Below are 16,518 nucleotides of genomic sequence, written 5' to 3'. Positions count from 1 at the left end.
GTTAGACACTTCCCCTGAGGTGGAGTTTGCTAGGCCAGACCCGGGGGAGCATGCTGAAACCCCCTATAGAGCCTTAATGGCCAGGATCACAGAGTTCATGGGGTGGTCTGCACCTTCAGAATCTTTCCAACAAGATGACCTCACGGATATTCTTGACAAAGGCCCACAGGAGGATCCTGTGGTGCCTTTTCATAAAGCTCTTCAGAGGAAGATCATGACAAACTGGGAAACCCCAGATGTCGTACCAGCAGTAAATAAAAAAACTGTCTACAAAGTACATGGTATCTTCTAGAGACCCAGAGTTTTTGTCTAAACACCCATCCCCAGAAAGTCTGGTGGTACAGGCAGCATCCTCTACCGATGTCAAGACGGCTTATCCTACCGTCCCACAGGACAGGGACGATAAAAAATGATGCTATGGCAAAGAAAGTCTTTTCAGCATGTAGCATGGCGTTAAAATCTGTTAATGCTACTTGCACCCTTGCTAGGTTCAGCCATACACTTTGGGAGTGTGCTTCTACAGCGGCTGACTGCATTCCGGAGGGAGAAGAAAGGGATGCGTTCCTGAATATTATACAGGACGATAAAGACGCTATGTGCGAATCCCTCCAGACGGGCATTGATTCGGCTGACAGTATCAGCAGAGCAATGGCGGCAAGTACATCAACCAGGAGATTCGCTTGGTTGAGAAAGTCCGGTTTTGCCCCAGATGTGCAAGCCAGGCTCTTGAACATGCCATTCGATGGCTCTTCTTTGTTCGGGAAAAAGGCGGTTGACAGTTTAGAGAAACTGCAAACTTCAAAAGCAGCAGCAAAATCCCTAGGAGCTGCAATCCGTCAGACTCCTTTTCGTCCCACAGGAACCTCTGCGAGGGGCAAGTCCTTTCGCTTCTACTCCGCATTCGGAAGAGGTAGAGGACGACCGGCTCAAAGGGGACAAAGAAGAACTACCCAATTTGGACGTGGTAGATATTCAAAAGCCGCAGCAACAGCAGGTGCCTCTTTACCATCGGCATCTGCATCAGCCGCCCCAAAACCACTCTGAGGACTTCCCTCACAGGACACCTGTAGGAGGCAGGTTGACTCAACATCTGGCGGTATGGCAGGCTATCACGTCAGATGCTTGGGCATTGGAAACAGTTGCCCAAGGTTACTGCCTGCCTTTCCTATGTATACCTCAGAGTCATCCACCGGGGATCAGCTCTCAGAAAGCTCCAGATCCGCTCCTCTTGCAGGAAATTTTGGACCTGCTAGAGAAAGGTGCCATAGAACCGGTACCTGTAGCGGAGAGGAACAAGGGCTGGTACTCCCCTTACTTTCTCATACCAAAGAAAGACGGAGGACTGAGACCCATCTTGGACTTGCGAGAATTGAACAAATTCCTCAGAAAAGACAAATTCAAGATGGTCACTCTCTCAGATCCTCCAGGCCCTTCAGTTCCCGGACTGGTTGGTATCTCTGGACCTTCAGGACACTTATTTCCATGTGCCTATCCATCTCAAACACAGGAAATACCTGAGGTTCGCAATTGGCAACTCTCACTATCAATTTCGAGTGCTGCCATTTGGGCTGACCTCCGCCCCGAGGGTCTTCACCAAGTTAATGTCGGTAGTGGCTGCAAGTCTAAGGAGGGAAGGGATTCACGTCTACCCCTACCTGGACGATTGGTTGATCAGGGCTGTTTCTTCGGAACAAGCTCAGATCCAGCTAAATCACGTGTGCCACTTCCTTCACAGACTGGGCTTCTCCCTCAATTTAAAGAAGTCACAAATGATACCATCGCAGAGACTCCAGTTCATAGGAGCGATCCTGGACACTTCCCTGGGAAAAGCCTCACCACCAGAGGTGAGGGCTCAAGATATTCTACAGATGGTTACCAAGTTCCAACATGCCCAACGTCTCCCAGCCTTCGACTTTTTCAGGTTTTTAGGCCTCATGGCATCCTGCATTTTCCTAGTGCCAGAGGCTCGCCTGAGAATGAGATCCCTCCAGTGGGCACTGAGGATTCAGTGGTCACAATTCTCAGGGAGAATGACAGATCTTCTTCAGGTTCCCGACAGAGTAGCTCGAGACCTTCAGTGGTGGGCCCGTCAGGAGAACATTCTGAAAGGAGAACAGTTTTGGCAACCCTGGCCGGAGATAACAGTAGTCACGGATGCCTCACTCACGGGGTGGGGAGCCCACGCCAACGACTTGACCATCAGCGGTCGCTGGTCTCCATCGGAGTCCAGACTACATATCAACCTGTTAGAGCTGAGAGCCATCAGACTTGCGCTGAAGGCGTTCCTGCCAGCTGTACAAGGGAAGAACGTCCTGATAATGACGGACAACACGGTGGCCATGCATTACCTCAACAAAAGAGGAGGCGTAGGATCACTACCCCTGTGCAGAGAGGCGATGCAGCTCTGGTTTTGGGCAATCCAAGAAGGAATCTCTCTATCGGCAGTTCACCTAGCCGGAGAGAAGAACTTGACAGCGGACGCTCTGAGCAGGCAGAACAGTCTCCCACGAGTGGGAGCTAGCTCAGGAAGTCCTTCAAGAGATATTCGCCCTTTGGGGAACCCCTCCGGTAGATCTGTTCGCCACCAGCCTAAACAGGAAATGCGACCTGTTCTGCTCAAGGGAATTTCCCCCGAGAGGAGCTCTGGGAGACACGTTCATAGTGGACTGGGAGTTTCCGCTTCTGTACGCGTTCCCACCGGTCCCTGTCATTCCTCAATTGATCAGGAGGTTGAGAAGATTCCAGAGAACCATGATCCTAATGGCCCAGGATTGGGCCAGGAGAACGTGGTACCCGGACCTTCTAGACTTGTCCATCTGCCCTCCAATTCGACTTCCACTCAGAGAGAACCTACTCTCACAGAAGGGAGGTCAGGTTCTCCATCCAGACATCAAAACCCTCAACCTTTACGCTTGGCTTCTGAAAGGCTGAGGTACAAGGATTGGGACCTCCCTGATGATGTTATGGAGGTGTTGCTTTCGGCAAGGAGGCCAGTGACAAAGTCTTTATACCGCTGCCGTTGGAACAGATTTTGCAGCTGGTGTAGAGAACAGAATATCGACCCCTTTTCATGTGGTACACCAATGGTTTTGTCCTTCCTACTATATTTGGCAAATTCAGGCCTTCAAGTTGGCACCATTAAGGGCTATCTCGCAGCGCTATCCATCTTTAAGCGCACTGCGGAAGAACCATCCCATTTCAAATTACCCTTGGTAATACAGTTTCTAAAGGGGTTAACCAATGTTTATCCCCCAAGACCATTCCAAGTTCCCCTATGGGATTTAAACTTAGTACTAACTTTCCTGATGGGCACACCTTTCAAACCACTCCATTCTTGTTCGTTAAGATTCCTTACCCTTAAAACTGTTTTATTAATAGCACTTACATCTGCTAGAAGGGTGAGCGAATTACAAGCTCTTTCTTGTAAACCCCCTCACACAATATTTCACAAAGACAAAGTTGTCCTGCAAGTGAAGCCTAATTTCCTCCCAAAGGTGGTTTCTGAATTCCATATCACTCAGAAGATTACCCTACCATCTTCCTATCCTCCTCCTCACCCGGGGAAAGAGGAAGAGAGGTTACACAGGCTAGACCCTAGAAGGGCTTTAAGTTTTTACATCAGTAGACTAGCCAGGATAAGACAGGCAGACCAGCTGTTTGTAGGTTACGCAGGTCACAAGCTGGGGTTACCAATAACTAAGCAGACCATTTCCATATGGATCATTCTAGCCATTCAGGAATGTTATAAACTGGCAGGGAAAGAGCCCCCTCAAAACCTTAGGGCTCATTCGACCAGAGGTATTGCAGCTTCATCGGCCCTCAAAAGAGGCGTGCCGGTTAAAGACATCTGTGCGCCGCTACATGGTCGTCTGTCCATACCTTTACACGTTTTTAGAATTTGGATTCCTCCTCCAGTCAAGAGACTAGGTTTGGAAGGGCTGTACTGCATTCTATTGATCAATGAAGTCAGTACTCCCTCCTCCAATAATAGAATACTGCTATGGGAGCCTATCTAAGATGAGGAATACGTCGGAGGACACAATCCCTTCGAAGAACAAGTTACTTCTTACCTTGTAACGTTCTTTCGACGGGATGTTCCTCCGACGTATTCCTCATCGACCCTCCCATCCATCCCTGCAGTTCTACTTCCCTTGTTGTTGCAGCTTACGCTCCTTCAGGGTGATTAGTTTAGTCCAGAAAGTATTGTGGGCTACAAACGGAACTGAGCAACGGACGCTGCGCGCGGCCTTTATAGGCAGGATGACGTCGATACGGCGGCTGTCGAGGGACATCGACTCGGAGGACGTCGACGCGCAGCGCCCTCTAGAGCGAAAAAATGTTCTGAGGCCAGCAGAGCTGGAAGGAGATATCTAAGATGAGGAATACGTCGGAGGAACATCCCGTCGAAAGAACGTTACAAGGTAAGAAGTAACTTGTTCTCCTCCGTCTTAATAGTCCCTATGGTTCTCCTCTTCTTCTCCTCCCTCAGTCTCCAGGCTAGGATCTTATCAGCCCTGTCCCGTTCTCGTGACAGTTCTGTTTCTAGAACAGGAGTTTTTTTCCGTATCCTGCGTCGGAATGGGCTTTAATTATGTCTGATACCTCAGGAGCTCTGTCGCCTTGGCAGGTGAAATCTATTGTCCTCGGGCCCCTCCCAGTTGTATCTGTTATATTTTTATACGAATCATAGCCTCCCTCTATTCACGTTCTCTCTCTTTCTTGGAGCCTATTCTCATCAGGGTCCCCCAGATAGTAACCTTGAAGTCCTCCCAAACTGATTGGATCCCCACCTCCCCTGTGTCATTGAAAAGTAAGTACCCCTTGATTTCCCCTAAGCAGTTCCTGTTGCACCGCTTTGTCTTTTAGCAGGAAGTCGTTACATCTCCAGTTCCCCCTGTGTCCTTTTAACCCCCCTCCCCCATGTCTAGCAAGATATGCGCCATATCGTGGTGTGACCATGGGACCTGGGATACTTGAGATTGCCAAACTTTTTGTTGTAAGGTCGAGTCTACTAGGATCAAGTCAATATGCGAGAAGGAGTTGTGGACCGCTGAATAGAAGGTAAATGGCATGTCCCCTTCTGGTATCTGGTGGTATTTGGTTGAGGGAGTCGCACAACCCCAATACGTCATTGACCTCTTTAAAGCGTTCCGATTCACCAGTGTTTGGCCTGCTCATTTGTCCCTTCCCCATTCTCTTATGTTTGCTGAGCGGGTCTAACACCATATTAGTCTCCTCCTACCACCAGTTGACCTTCAACAAATCCAATTAATTTATCCCTGACCTTCTCCCAGAATTCACATTGATGCACATTAGGTGCGTGTACTGAACCAATCGTAAGCTTAACACCATGTAATTGACCCTTTGCAAACACATACCTCCCATTGTGGCTGGCCAGGATTGAGTCTACCGTAAAGCTCAGCCGGTTTGAGACTGCGACCCCCTCCCCCCACCTCTTCATGTCATCTGAGGCCTTAATCATCTCCCCTCACCTCCCTAGAATGCAGTTTGGGTTCCCTCCCTCTTCCACTGCTTCTTTTGGAGACGCTTCTAATCAAGGTTGGCCCTCTTGAACTCACGGAGCACCATAGATCTTTTGGGCAGTGAGTTGAGGCCCGAACATTTAGGGAGCCAAAGCGTACCTCACACTGGCCAGACATCGCCTTTTTCCCCATGGAACCACTCTACTCCTTCCTCCTCCGAGACAAATCCATGATTGGGACCCTTTCAACTGGGCCCCTACACCGCACCATCCTTTGAGAACATTCATCCCCTGAACTGTAACCACCCACTCCTGCTTCCCCCACCGCCCCCCGCCCACCCCATCCAACCCGACCCGGTTCCATCTCCTCTGACTGGATAGAATCACCAGTGGTCCTGCCCAGTCAGGGACCGGCTTAACTAAGCACTCTAATTCGATCCCCCATCCTTGTCCTCTTTTCTAACAACTTACAATCCACTTATCAGCTTTCCCCCTAACGCCCTTGTGTTATACATTTAGAACTACTTCTATATTTCCCGGCATTTCCCGTTGTTTCAGGAGGGACCCACCGGAGGGGAGCTGAGCTTCCTGAATTTCCTTGAGCCTGGGACTTTACGTTTGTTTGGACCTTTTATTCGCCATCGCCTGTCCTCCTTGCTGTTCGTTGTCAGCCATTTTTTGCCCTTCTCCCATGAACTGCCCCCTGACCCTTCTCATATACTCCTCGGTCACCAGTTTGTAGATGTAATCCTCAATTTCAAAGGATATACAGAAGGGGAATACCCATTGGTATCTCACTCACTCCTCGCTGAGCCATTTCATTAGGGGGGAGCATAGGCCACCTTTGCCAGTGTAAATGCAGAAAAGTATTGGTAGATCGGCACCTTTACGTTTCCTAGGGATATGAAACCCAGCCCCCTCGCCGTCTCCAGAAATGTGTGTCTATCCGGATCGTTATGAAAATATGTGAGCACAGAGCTCGGGCCCCTCTTGGTTGCTCCCGCTCTATGAACACTCAAGTTTGGGTTCATCCATGTTCTCATCATCGAACGTCTTTACCACCTCCTGGATGGTTCTCCTTGCGTCTCTTTCCATTTCGCCTTCCTTTTCTGGGATCCCCAAAAATCTGATTGTTTTTTTCTCTCCCGGTTTTCAAAGTCATTCCTCTTTGGGGCTACCTCACCCACCCTCCAGCTCCGCCAGCCTCATGTCCATCTGAGTTTCCAATGTTTTGAGGGAAGTCTGGTTATTTTCCCCCACCTGCAGTCTTTTGTCCATATTGTCAATTCAGACGTTTATTCTGTCTACCTTTCCGCCAATGTCGGCCCTCATTCCTCTAATCTCTTTCAGTAGGGAGGCAATATCTCTCTTGGTGGACATGGCGTTGCCCCCCTGCCTATGACATGGTGGGGTGGGATGTTTCACTCCCCAACTCTACCTTCTGGTATTTAAACTGTTCCAACTTTATCCTCCAGTCCATGTGCGGGCCGGGGCCCTGTTTTATGGGGTGGGTTGTTCCTCGTTCCCAGTTACCTTGTTGTTGGTCCTGTCCCTTGGCAGGGCTGCTGTGCTCACTGTCTGGGGCTCACACTCGGTCTGTTCTTGCGGTTATTCTTCGCCCCGCAGTCCTGGTCCCTTAGGTGGTTGTGTGTGTTTGTAGGACGAGACCACCCCCCCCCCTTCAGGAGGAAGGTCCACTGCCTGCTCCAGTGTTGTCTATCTTGGTGTTTGTCACCGTTTGATGTGGGTCTTCCTCAAGGTGGGCACACGCCCCAGGTGCAAGTCCTGGGGGCCCTCATCTCAACCCGATTTACTTGGTTCTAGTGGGGTCCCGCAGGGCAGTTGGTTGGGGGGACAGATTCCGCTCCTACTCTCGCCCCTCATGGTGTCCTCTCCTTCTCTTGCCACTCGGATACTGCCCTCGGCTGGCAGGGGCCCCGGGGTTAAAGAGGGGGGGGGGGAGAGTCATCCACGAGTGGGGGCACATGCCCCAGATATAGACCTGGGGACCCACACCTTTGTTGGTTCTCCTTAGGTTGAGATGGTCCCTCAGGCCTCATCCACTACTTGTCTGGGTCCACTTTGGGCTTGTCTCTTCTCTGCTTATTCCCCCTCCAGGCTGCTCTTTTCCTTTCTGGTCTTTTTCTGCTTCTCCCAATGCTGGGGGGGAGGCCCTAAGATTGTACCTTGTCCGTACCAAGGCTATCTGATTTAAGAGGCATTTTCTCACCGCTCATGATACTGATTGGGGAAAGCAGGCCTTGAAGGCATATTTGTTTTGGATGGTTTCCTATAGTCTGTTTCTCGGAGCATGACCTTCCTTTGAAGGTGAATCACGTTCCTCTGAGAGAATTCAGCAATCTATTACTCTTCAGAGGCAGGTCCCTCTGCAAGCCATTTGAAAAGTGGGTATCCAGAGGCTCAGTTCGGCTCTTATTAATGCTGGATGGCAAGTGTGTTGAGGAAGCACTGTGTAGGGCGGTGGTTTTTCATTTGAAAAAATCGAGCCGGTTTGTATGTGTTCTGATCGTGTCCCTTCCAGAGGCTATCTCCGCCCAAATTTGAAAGAAAGTTGACTAATGATTAGGAGCACACAAGTAAACCTCTACATACATAGACTTTTCTTTGCCTGTAAAGATTTGTGCAGGACTCTGCTTGTTATGCTGAGGTAAAATTAACAACATGGTCGCCCACAAATGTACTGTTGATTCTCACAAAGAAGAAACGTTTCTTGTTAATGCCTGGCTAGTGACGTTCTTCTGTTCTGCCTGCATCATGCTGTCTCACCATGTTTAAAACCTTTTTTTCTTATTTTTAAAAAGAAATGTTGTAACTGATGTGGCCTCCCTCTTCCTCAGATTTCGTTTGAGTTCCGGTCGCTGCTCCACTCCCAGCTTGCCACAGTCTTCTTCGACGAGGTGGTGAAGCAGATGGTAGCCGCTTTTGAACGTCGCGCTGGGAAGACTTTTGGACCAGAGACTAATATCCCACGGGAGCTTATGTTTCATGAGGTGCACCAGACGTGAGGCTCTTTCTCAAAGGACACTGCCCAAGCATGTCAACAAAAGGCCGAGTCCATAAATTAAAGGGTTGGGCGGGAGGGCAGGGATACCTATATGCACAGGAGCTGAGGAGGTGGTGTTTAAACACCCTCTTTTAAAATATTATTTATTTGATTTCCCCTCCCCTGCCCCAATCTGGTTGTTAACGAAAGCATCTAATTTATATTAAGACCTTTGAACTGTTTGTACACTTGTGAGATCAGTCTGTCGCTGACTCACTAAAAGTTTAATGCAAACCTGTTTCAGTTCTTGCACAGCAGATCCATGGACCAGCACTGGAATTGAGGGCCTTCAACAGTGAATCCGATGCGCACACAGTGTATTCTTTTACATGGAATCCAGTTCTCATCTGAAATCATTGTTCCACTGACAACTTTCTACTGAATATTGGAGGCCTGCTTTGTTGCTTCTTATCAAAACTTTCCCGACCTGGTGTGGTGATTGAAGGGAGAGACATGAAGTAGGAACAAAATATTGCATTTTTGAAAGGATGTCTCAAACTCTGCAACTCTTTGAAACTTGCAGGCAAGTGGAGCCTACACTTCATGGTGCATGATGGGCTTTCTACAAAGGGCCATAGCGGAAGATATTGACTGAATGGCGGCTCAATAGGACAATTCTAGTCGCCTGGGGCTAGAGATAATTAAGGCAGTGCTACCTGTAGAAAGGTATGTGAGAACAGAATTCGTTTAATGGCAGAAGCAGGAAATATACTATGGCGGTGTAGGGCTGTAGCAATGGCATTTGACAGAAACTGGTGACAGAACAAAATGAGGGATGTACCAACAGCATGGCCATCTTGAGACCAACTGAATGGCGTGCAGATGTGGGCGGGATTCGGGTGGGACTAATCTAAAACATTGAGTATTTCCAAATAAGATTTGAGTTTTGATGTGTTAACTGTGCCCGACGTGTGCGTTTTTGAGAATTCAGTGGACCTTTAAAACCAAAGTAGGGGTATGTAGAGCAGGGACTTTTGGATAATGATCAGACGTGCCAACTGCGTAGGCCTGATAAATTGAGGCGTGGGTCTCACATGAAAGTGCAATAGTGAACATTGACTTATTGTCTGAGGAAAAAGGTGCTACACAAACTGAAGGGGGACCTCTAAAAACGGGCATGTGTGCATGCCAACTTTGTTGCTTGTGACGCATACTTCAAGGTCGGACAGAGACTGGTGGGTCCAACATTTAATAATTTGTTTAGGACAATGGTGCTACGACTATTACCAGGGTCTGGAGAAATGGGGCTCTCCTACTCATCCCTTGAGAAATGTCAACTGGTTCTGGGCTTTTGACAATGGGGTTAGAGCACAATGCATGTACCTGAAAGAAGAGGCTATAGTCACTGATTGCCCCCCCTGAGGCATAGCAAGGAGACAAGACTATACGTAACAGGCAACATTGTGGGTAGGGGGAGGTAGAAGGGCAGTGCCAACCTAGCATCTGGGAATACTGGGACACGTAAATCAAAGATGATGTGCATGACTGCTTCAGTTACAACTTGTGCCACACACTCCGGAATAACAATAAATATGGCTTCTCCCATGGCATTTTTCCACTTCTGTTGCCTGTTTGCAATTTATCTCACTGTGCAAAAGCTGGAGGATACTGGCACCAATACTCTTTTTGGAGGCCAGGGATGTTCACACAAGTGGGTTCCTGCCTTTTCTTTTTATTGCGGAGCCAGCATGGCAGCTGTTCGAAAATATTCCTGCTTTGTACAGATCAGTTGACTGACTTATCTTTGTTACTTGTTAAATGCCATATTTAAGAATGAGGCAATCATTGTCCATTCCTTTTTTATTCTCCGTTTGTTGTGAACCTACATCTCTTAAGTAGTTGGGTGGTATAAATATATCACAGCCTTGAATCCATGTAGACTGCATACTAACTACCTCATGGAATCTTCTAATTGCCGCAGGACGTTGCTGAACACTTAGTGCAATAACTGAGTACTTGGATGAGAAATGGTGTTGGTCTTTATTTGACGTCTCATCCCTAATTAAATCGGCAATGAAGTTGCCAGCTTACTTGGTTAATGCTTGGATATAATGTCTCCAGTTTATACTATTCTTTGTACATGCAAGGTGGGTAATGATTCCTATAGAGAGCAGTGTTGCCATTTTCTTTGTCTGAGCATATGTATTCTCAAAATTGTATCCAACATGCACATTGAAGCTGGCAAATCTGTTCACATTTCTTTAATCTCACCCACACTACAATGAGCAAGCTCATGCAAACTACAATCTTCAGAATTTTGCAAGATTGTAGATAAATTGTTACTCCATTTGTTGCCTAAGCTCTTGTGGTACATTTACCAGCTTCATCAAACTCCATCCCAGAGAGGCCTTATCTGTTCTCAGACTGACAATGCCACCTGCAATGCAACCATCGCCATGGTCTCCTGGAATTTGGCGTGTGTCAGTGTATGGATGATTTGGAGCAGAGAAACGATAGGAGCACGCCACTATCTGGCAGTCTGCGAATGAACCCTTTTAGTCGATCATAACATTTCCACTGGTGTTCAAGTACTTAGCGAAAGCTTTTCATTCTACGTTCATGGAGGAGTTGTTTGGACCATTGTATCACTTTTCAGTACAAATTCTCTATATTTTAGAAGAACCAATAAAGGAAATCTGTTACTGTCTGGGTTTCATCACCTGAAAAGGTGCATGCAGGCATTACACCTTGTTAATCTTTTCTCACCCCAAATTGTTTCTAAATTATATTTAGAGTTTGTATCTCAAAGCTGTTGTGTTCCTGTTTTTTTCTTTTTCCAGTACTTGCTTGCACATTCCTATGCATGCTGTGATATGTGGCACGGTTATCATCTGAATTGCTCATTTTATATTAATAGCAGTAAATGTTTCCCAAAATATAAAATTGCCACGACTTAGGCGAGGATTGTAAGAAACCCATGACAGCCAATTTTGGGACATTTGAACACATTTTGTTTTAACATTCCATCTTCTTATGTAGATAATGTTACTTTCAGAAATTGATTTTTAAAAAGTATTTAACTGATGTTGGAGAATTTCAATACATTGAGAGTTCATATTATTCATTCACACATACTGCTGAAAGAACGTAAGACCATCTTGTGAATCGCTGGTCATTCCATTCAACTCTACTACTTCCCCTTTAGACACTCCAACCCCAGAACCTGCTACTCATTCCAGCTACCCCTGCACCCCCCTGTAACACCGTGGGTGTCCCCTGTGTACATTGCACCATTGCTTTCCATCTAGGTTTGTGCTTTATAAATCCCATGAATGAATATACATACTATGATCTGGCATAATGCCCTGGGTGACGGGGGCTTCTCAAACACAGCAAGTAATGTCCCTTTTTCAAAGCAAATGCACTTGTGCCACTCTGTAGTATACTTGAGCCTTTCCTCCGACATAAAGCCTTTGAATACGCTGAATATGCTCCCACACAACTGGTTATAGTCCGACCTTGTTAAAATTAGGTCAATTTTAGGGAAGGGACATTTGGTTGCCTGTAGCAAAAGTTTTCTGCTGGTTGGTATTCTTCCATAATTTTACAGGTTTTGATTGTTCCTGGCTGAAGGTGCATATGCACATCTTGTGACTGAGCAGGTTATGTTACTGGAAATCCATTGGCCAGATCCAGCAGAAGCAGTGTGCACCAGTGTACCCACATCATCGCATGTCTTCTGCCGAAGTTCTGGGACTTCCTTGCACGTAAGTCAAATTTAAGTAGAGCTCCTGCTACACCTGTCTGCATCGCTGCAAACTGGGTTTCTTAAGCTTAGTACACTGGAATTTGGCAAGGAATAATCTGATTCTCTTCGATGTATCGGTTATGCTCACCACTAGAACTCACCCTGACGTGTCCAAGCAGCGCTGCACCAGTTCTTGCACAAAGGTACCGGTTACATGGTCTTCCATCTGGGTTTACTGGGAAATAGACCAAAATGTCATCCTTAGAATTCCGACTCCTGAAATTCCGACTTTCTTTTTCCGATTTTTCCCCCCACACCCCATTACACCACATATATATGGGGGATGGGATATAATAGTATGTGCGGGCTGCGGGGCAGGCCCTCCCCGCATATGTATGTATTTTAATGGGGGTTTAAAAATAAAAAGTTTACTTTTTCGGCCGTTGGACTTCTGGGGGTCGTAGTAAACACATAGATCCGGCTTACTGTGATGTTCCTGCCAGGTCGAACATCCAGACTCTTGTTTGGGCAGAAGGGGCAGTCAGTCTTAATTTTCTCCACTGCATTTCATGGCTCACAGTGCTACTACCAAGGACTTGGCTCTTGTTGCCATTGGATAGTGGATTTGCTGGTCGAACAATTATTGGTAATCTCTTTGAGTCCCACTGAGAGATGGACTTGTGGGGCTAAAGTATCCCCCAAATTGCTTTATGGATTTGTACCCTGGGGCCATGACATGGAGCCCTTTGAGAGAGATTACAGCTGATAATGGGTCAATTAGGATATCAAAGGGCTTTTGCAGGGATTCTCAATGTTCAACATGCGTTCAGTTTTCCAATATGTTATCCAACTCACTGGCAGCTTTACATGTGACAAACTGCAATGGTGGTGACGCAAAGTGGAAATGATGGGACGTGAGGGAAAGATCAAAGTGGGTACAGGGCTAGGTTTGGTATTTTGATGAGGGAGGGAGTGATATCGTGCTGTAGTAGAATGCTGTCTTGCTTGGCTAGCTGGTTTGTTTTTGAGGGGGGAGTGGGATTGTGCTGTAGTAGAATGCTGTCTTGCATGGCTAGCTCGTTTGTTTTTGAGGGGGGAGTGGGATTGTGCTGTAGTAGAATGCCGCCTTGCTTGGCTAGCTGGTTTCTTTTTGAGGGGGGAGTGATATTGTGCTGTAGTAGAATGCTGCCTTGCTTGGCTAGCTGGTTTGTTTTCGAGGGGGGGAGTGGGATTGTGCTGTAGTAGAATGCCGCCTTGCTTGGCTAGCTGGTTTGTTTTTGAGGGGAAGTGGGTAGTGACTTAACTTATGGGTAGACAATGTTACAAAGCTGCTAGGGACCCTGGTTATGGCTGGGGGGACAGCTGGTGAGAATGCAGGCAGGTAGGTCATTAAGAGGGTGTGGAGGAGGGCTGATGGGTAGGGGTGGAAGTGACATGGAAAAGGTTGTGGTGATTCCAAAGGGAGGGGGGTCTGGACATGAGCAGCAGGAGTGAGACACATGCAACGTGAGGCTGCACTACATCATGCACATGGGAGGGCCATATTGATGTGACCGACCTGGTGAGATGGCCAAGGAGGCGTCTTGAGGGGGCAAGCGCAGTTAGGAGCAAGAGTAGTGCAGGTGGAGTGGCATACTGAACAATTGAAAAGCGAACCAGTGCTGTAACGTGTTTCCCCACAGACTGTTTGCAGATCATTGCTTTGCACCATAGGATTCTGCTTGACTGAAAGCACAATCAATGAAAGGGGACCAACCCCTTTTCCTTGTGTAACGCTCACCTGATTCCCACAGAGGCGCTGACCCAAACTGGACTGCTACAGTTGCTTCTATGACTATGATGAGGCATAGAACTCGGAAGACGCTCTGGGCAGGACCTCCGAATATTGACAGTCTGGCTTGTAAGGTGAGTTTTCTGCAGGTGGAAGAAAAAGGGCTAATTACAAGCTGGTTGAAAAAGTTCTCCCACCAATCTTCTGCTTTTCCCACTTCTTGGTTCTCGACTGGTCTCCACGAACTCTCACCTTTTGGTTTAGTAAAGCCGAGCTCTCCATCCTGCTTCTGGTGCAGGGGCGCGTGGAATCCAGTTACATCACTGGATGATTTCAGTGTTTAGGCTCAGTGTCCTTTTGTGGCTTGTAATAGTCCTTCAGGTGCCGAGGAGCTGTTGGCGACACCACCACCACTGCTGTGCAAGAAGAGGCTCGTGAGTATAGAAGATCTGAGGCCGCTTCTGAAGGAGCACCCTTTTATAATGTCCTTTTCTGTCTTTCAGGTGCCGAGATGCTGTGGGCGATGCCGCCGCTGTTGCACGTGCGGTGGCACGTAAGTATAACTGAATTGTGGCCGTTTCCAAATGGGCGCCTCTGATAATGTCTTTTCCTTCCTTTCAGGTGCCGAAATGCTGAGGGTGATGCTGCCGCTGCTGCGCGTGAAGAAGCGCGTAAGTATTACTGAATTGTGGCCACTTCAAAATAGGCACCTCTAATAATGTCTTTTGTCTTCCAGGTGCTGGGATGGTGCCGAAGCGAAGGCCGCGGTGAACTCTGGTGTGATCACGGATGGATAAGGTAAGCGAGCGCAGCTGCAAGCGTGTTGCCCGTTTTCTAACCTTTTGTCTTTATTTGCAGGTTGTCAGAGACTGGACTCTTGTGGCTGAATTCTGGTGAGTAGATGTTCCTGTGCCTTTTCTTCATCCACAGGTTGCTGCTCGAGAAGCTGAGGGTGTGTCTGGACCTGGAATGCAGGAGCCGACTCGGTGAGTGTCCTGCTGCTGTTGCAGAATAACGCGAAGCACGTGAATTCTATCGGGCGTGGTTTAAATAGTGGAGAAGTGCTTTGGTGCGTATTCTTCCTCCAGCCTCACCCAGGTAAGAAAAGAGTTCCAGTGTCCGAGGATTAGCATCAGCCCCACGCAGGTAAGAAAAGAGTTCCTGTAACAGAGGATTGGTCCCTCCCAGCCAGTGGCTGGGACTTCACCCAGCTTGGATTGTTCTAGGTGAGTATGCAGCATGGTCTGCCACAGGTAAGTCCACCCAATCACTACTGCACACTTTAAGAATATGAGCCCGGCGCCCATGGCGCCGGGACTGTGGTTCCTTATGAGGCTGGCGCCAGTGGCGTCAGGACATGGTCCAAAGGGCCCCTGTAGGGGTCTGCTGGAACCGGGGGTGTGGATGATGAGCCTGCTTCCGGGGACGCTGGGCCAGTCTTGGCTCCTCGGGAGTAGCGCTCATGACACCTTGTTCTTCATTTTTGGGGAACAAAACTCTTCCACCCACATTTGAAAACATTTTATGTAAAAATGTGATTATGGAGCTTTTCTTTATAGAGACCCAATCTTGAAATGTCACTGCTGTCTTCTATTCAGCCGCCTGTTTCTGTTCTGTCTTTTGTATTTTGTATTTGTTTATTATTTGTATCGTGCACTTAACCCTGAGGTAACTGGGGGCTGGAAAATAGTAAATCAACAGGTAGGTTGACCAAAGGTTACAGGTAGGTCTAGACATCAATAAATACAGATAAGAGCATAGATATCAATATGATGAGGATACCTCTGTATTTGTGTACATATGTACAAATACAGGTCAACTGTGGGAGTGATGCAGACTATGGCTTCAGATGTTGGATTTATCAGTGAGCACTCTGATCGTTCTTAGGTCCCCTCACTCCCTTAGCTTGCCTGCATAGTTTAAACTTTGGGACTTTCTTCTGGTCCCTCTAAATCTACCTCGGACAAAAGCATGGATCCTTTCCCTGGTCATCCAGGACACAACTCACGAACTTTGATGGAAACTTGGAAGTAGAAGTCGAAGGACATTACCTAAGCAAAGTGCTCATGAATTGCACCTTTATTCATTTGGTCTTCAAACCTTTGCATATCAAGAGGTGCTGTTGTGCTTCCACCCAACCTAGAGACAGCCAGATGTCCATAACTTGGCTGCTAGATATATTTACCTAGTGAAAATGGTGACAAAGAAGTTAAAGGACACAGTTACGTAGTTTGTGTCCATGCCCTCTTTCCCCGCCTTAAGTATAATCCTGTATGGTTTTGGTGGAATAATCCAGGTTCATACCGGTCTTCCACTGCTTTGACTCCTCCCAACAGTTTAATTTCATGGACTGTAGAAAATAGTTTTTGCAGGAACCTGTTGCTCAGCTTGAGACAAATGATGAAACTATACTTTTTGTTTGCAAATGTCAATGGACTACAGTCACGCTTGTCGGGCTCTTCCGTAGCCCGTACAGATGCACCCGCTTGGCCCATGGTTCTAGGAGCTCCTGT

General features: G+C 47.5%; 1 protein-coding gene across 1 annotated transcript in view; it reads left to right on the top strand.

The window, feature by feature from the left end:
* COQ10A (coenzyme Q10A) overlaps positions 1-10,104 on the top strand; it is a 249,155-nt gene extending 239,051 nt beyond the window's left edge. The window contains exon 5 of the mRNA XM_069653743.1: positions 8,341-10,104. Coding sequence (XP_069509844.1) covers positions 8,341-8,508 — 168 coding nt within the window. The 3' untranslated portion in view covers positions 8,509-10,104. The remainder of the gene's footprint in view (positions 1-8,340) is intronic.
* The last annotated feature ends 6,414 nt before the right edge of the window (positions 10,105-16,518 follow it).

This window comes from Ambystoma mexicanum, chromosome 3q (genome assembly GCF_040938575.1).
Source record: "Ambystoma mexicanum isolate Mex_15411 chromosome 3q, UKY_AmexF1_1, whole genome shotgun sequence".
Classification (NCBI taxonomy): Eukaryota; Metazoa; Chordata; class Amphibia; order Caudata; family Ambystomatidae; genus Ambystoma; species Ambystoma mexicanum.
The sequence above is the reverse complement of the archived record's forward strand: the minus strand, read 5'-3'. Positions and strand labels throughout refer to the sequence as shown.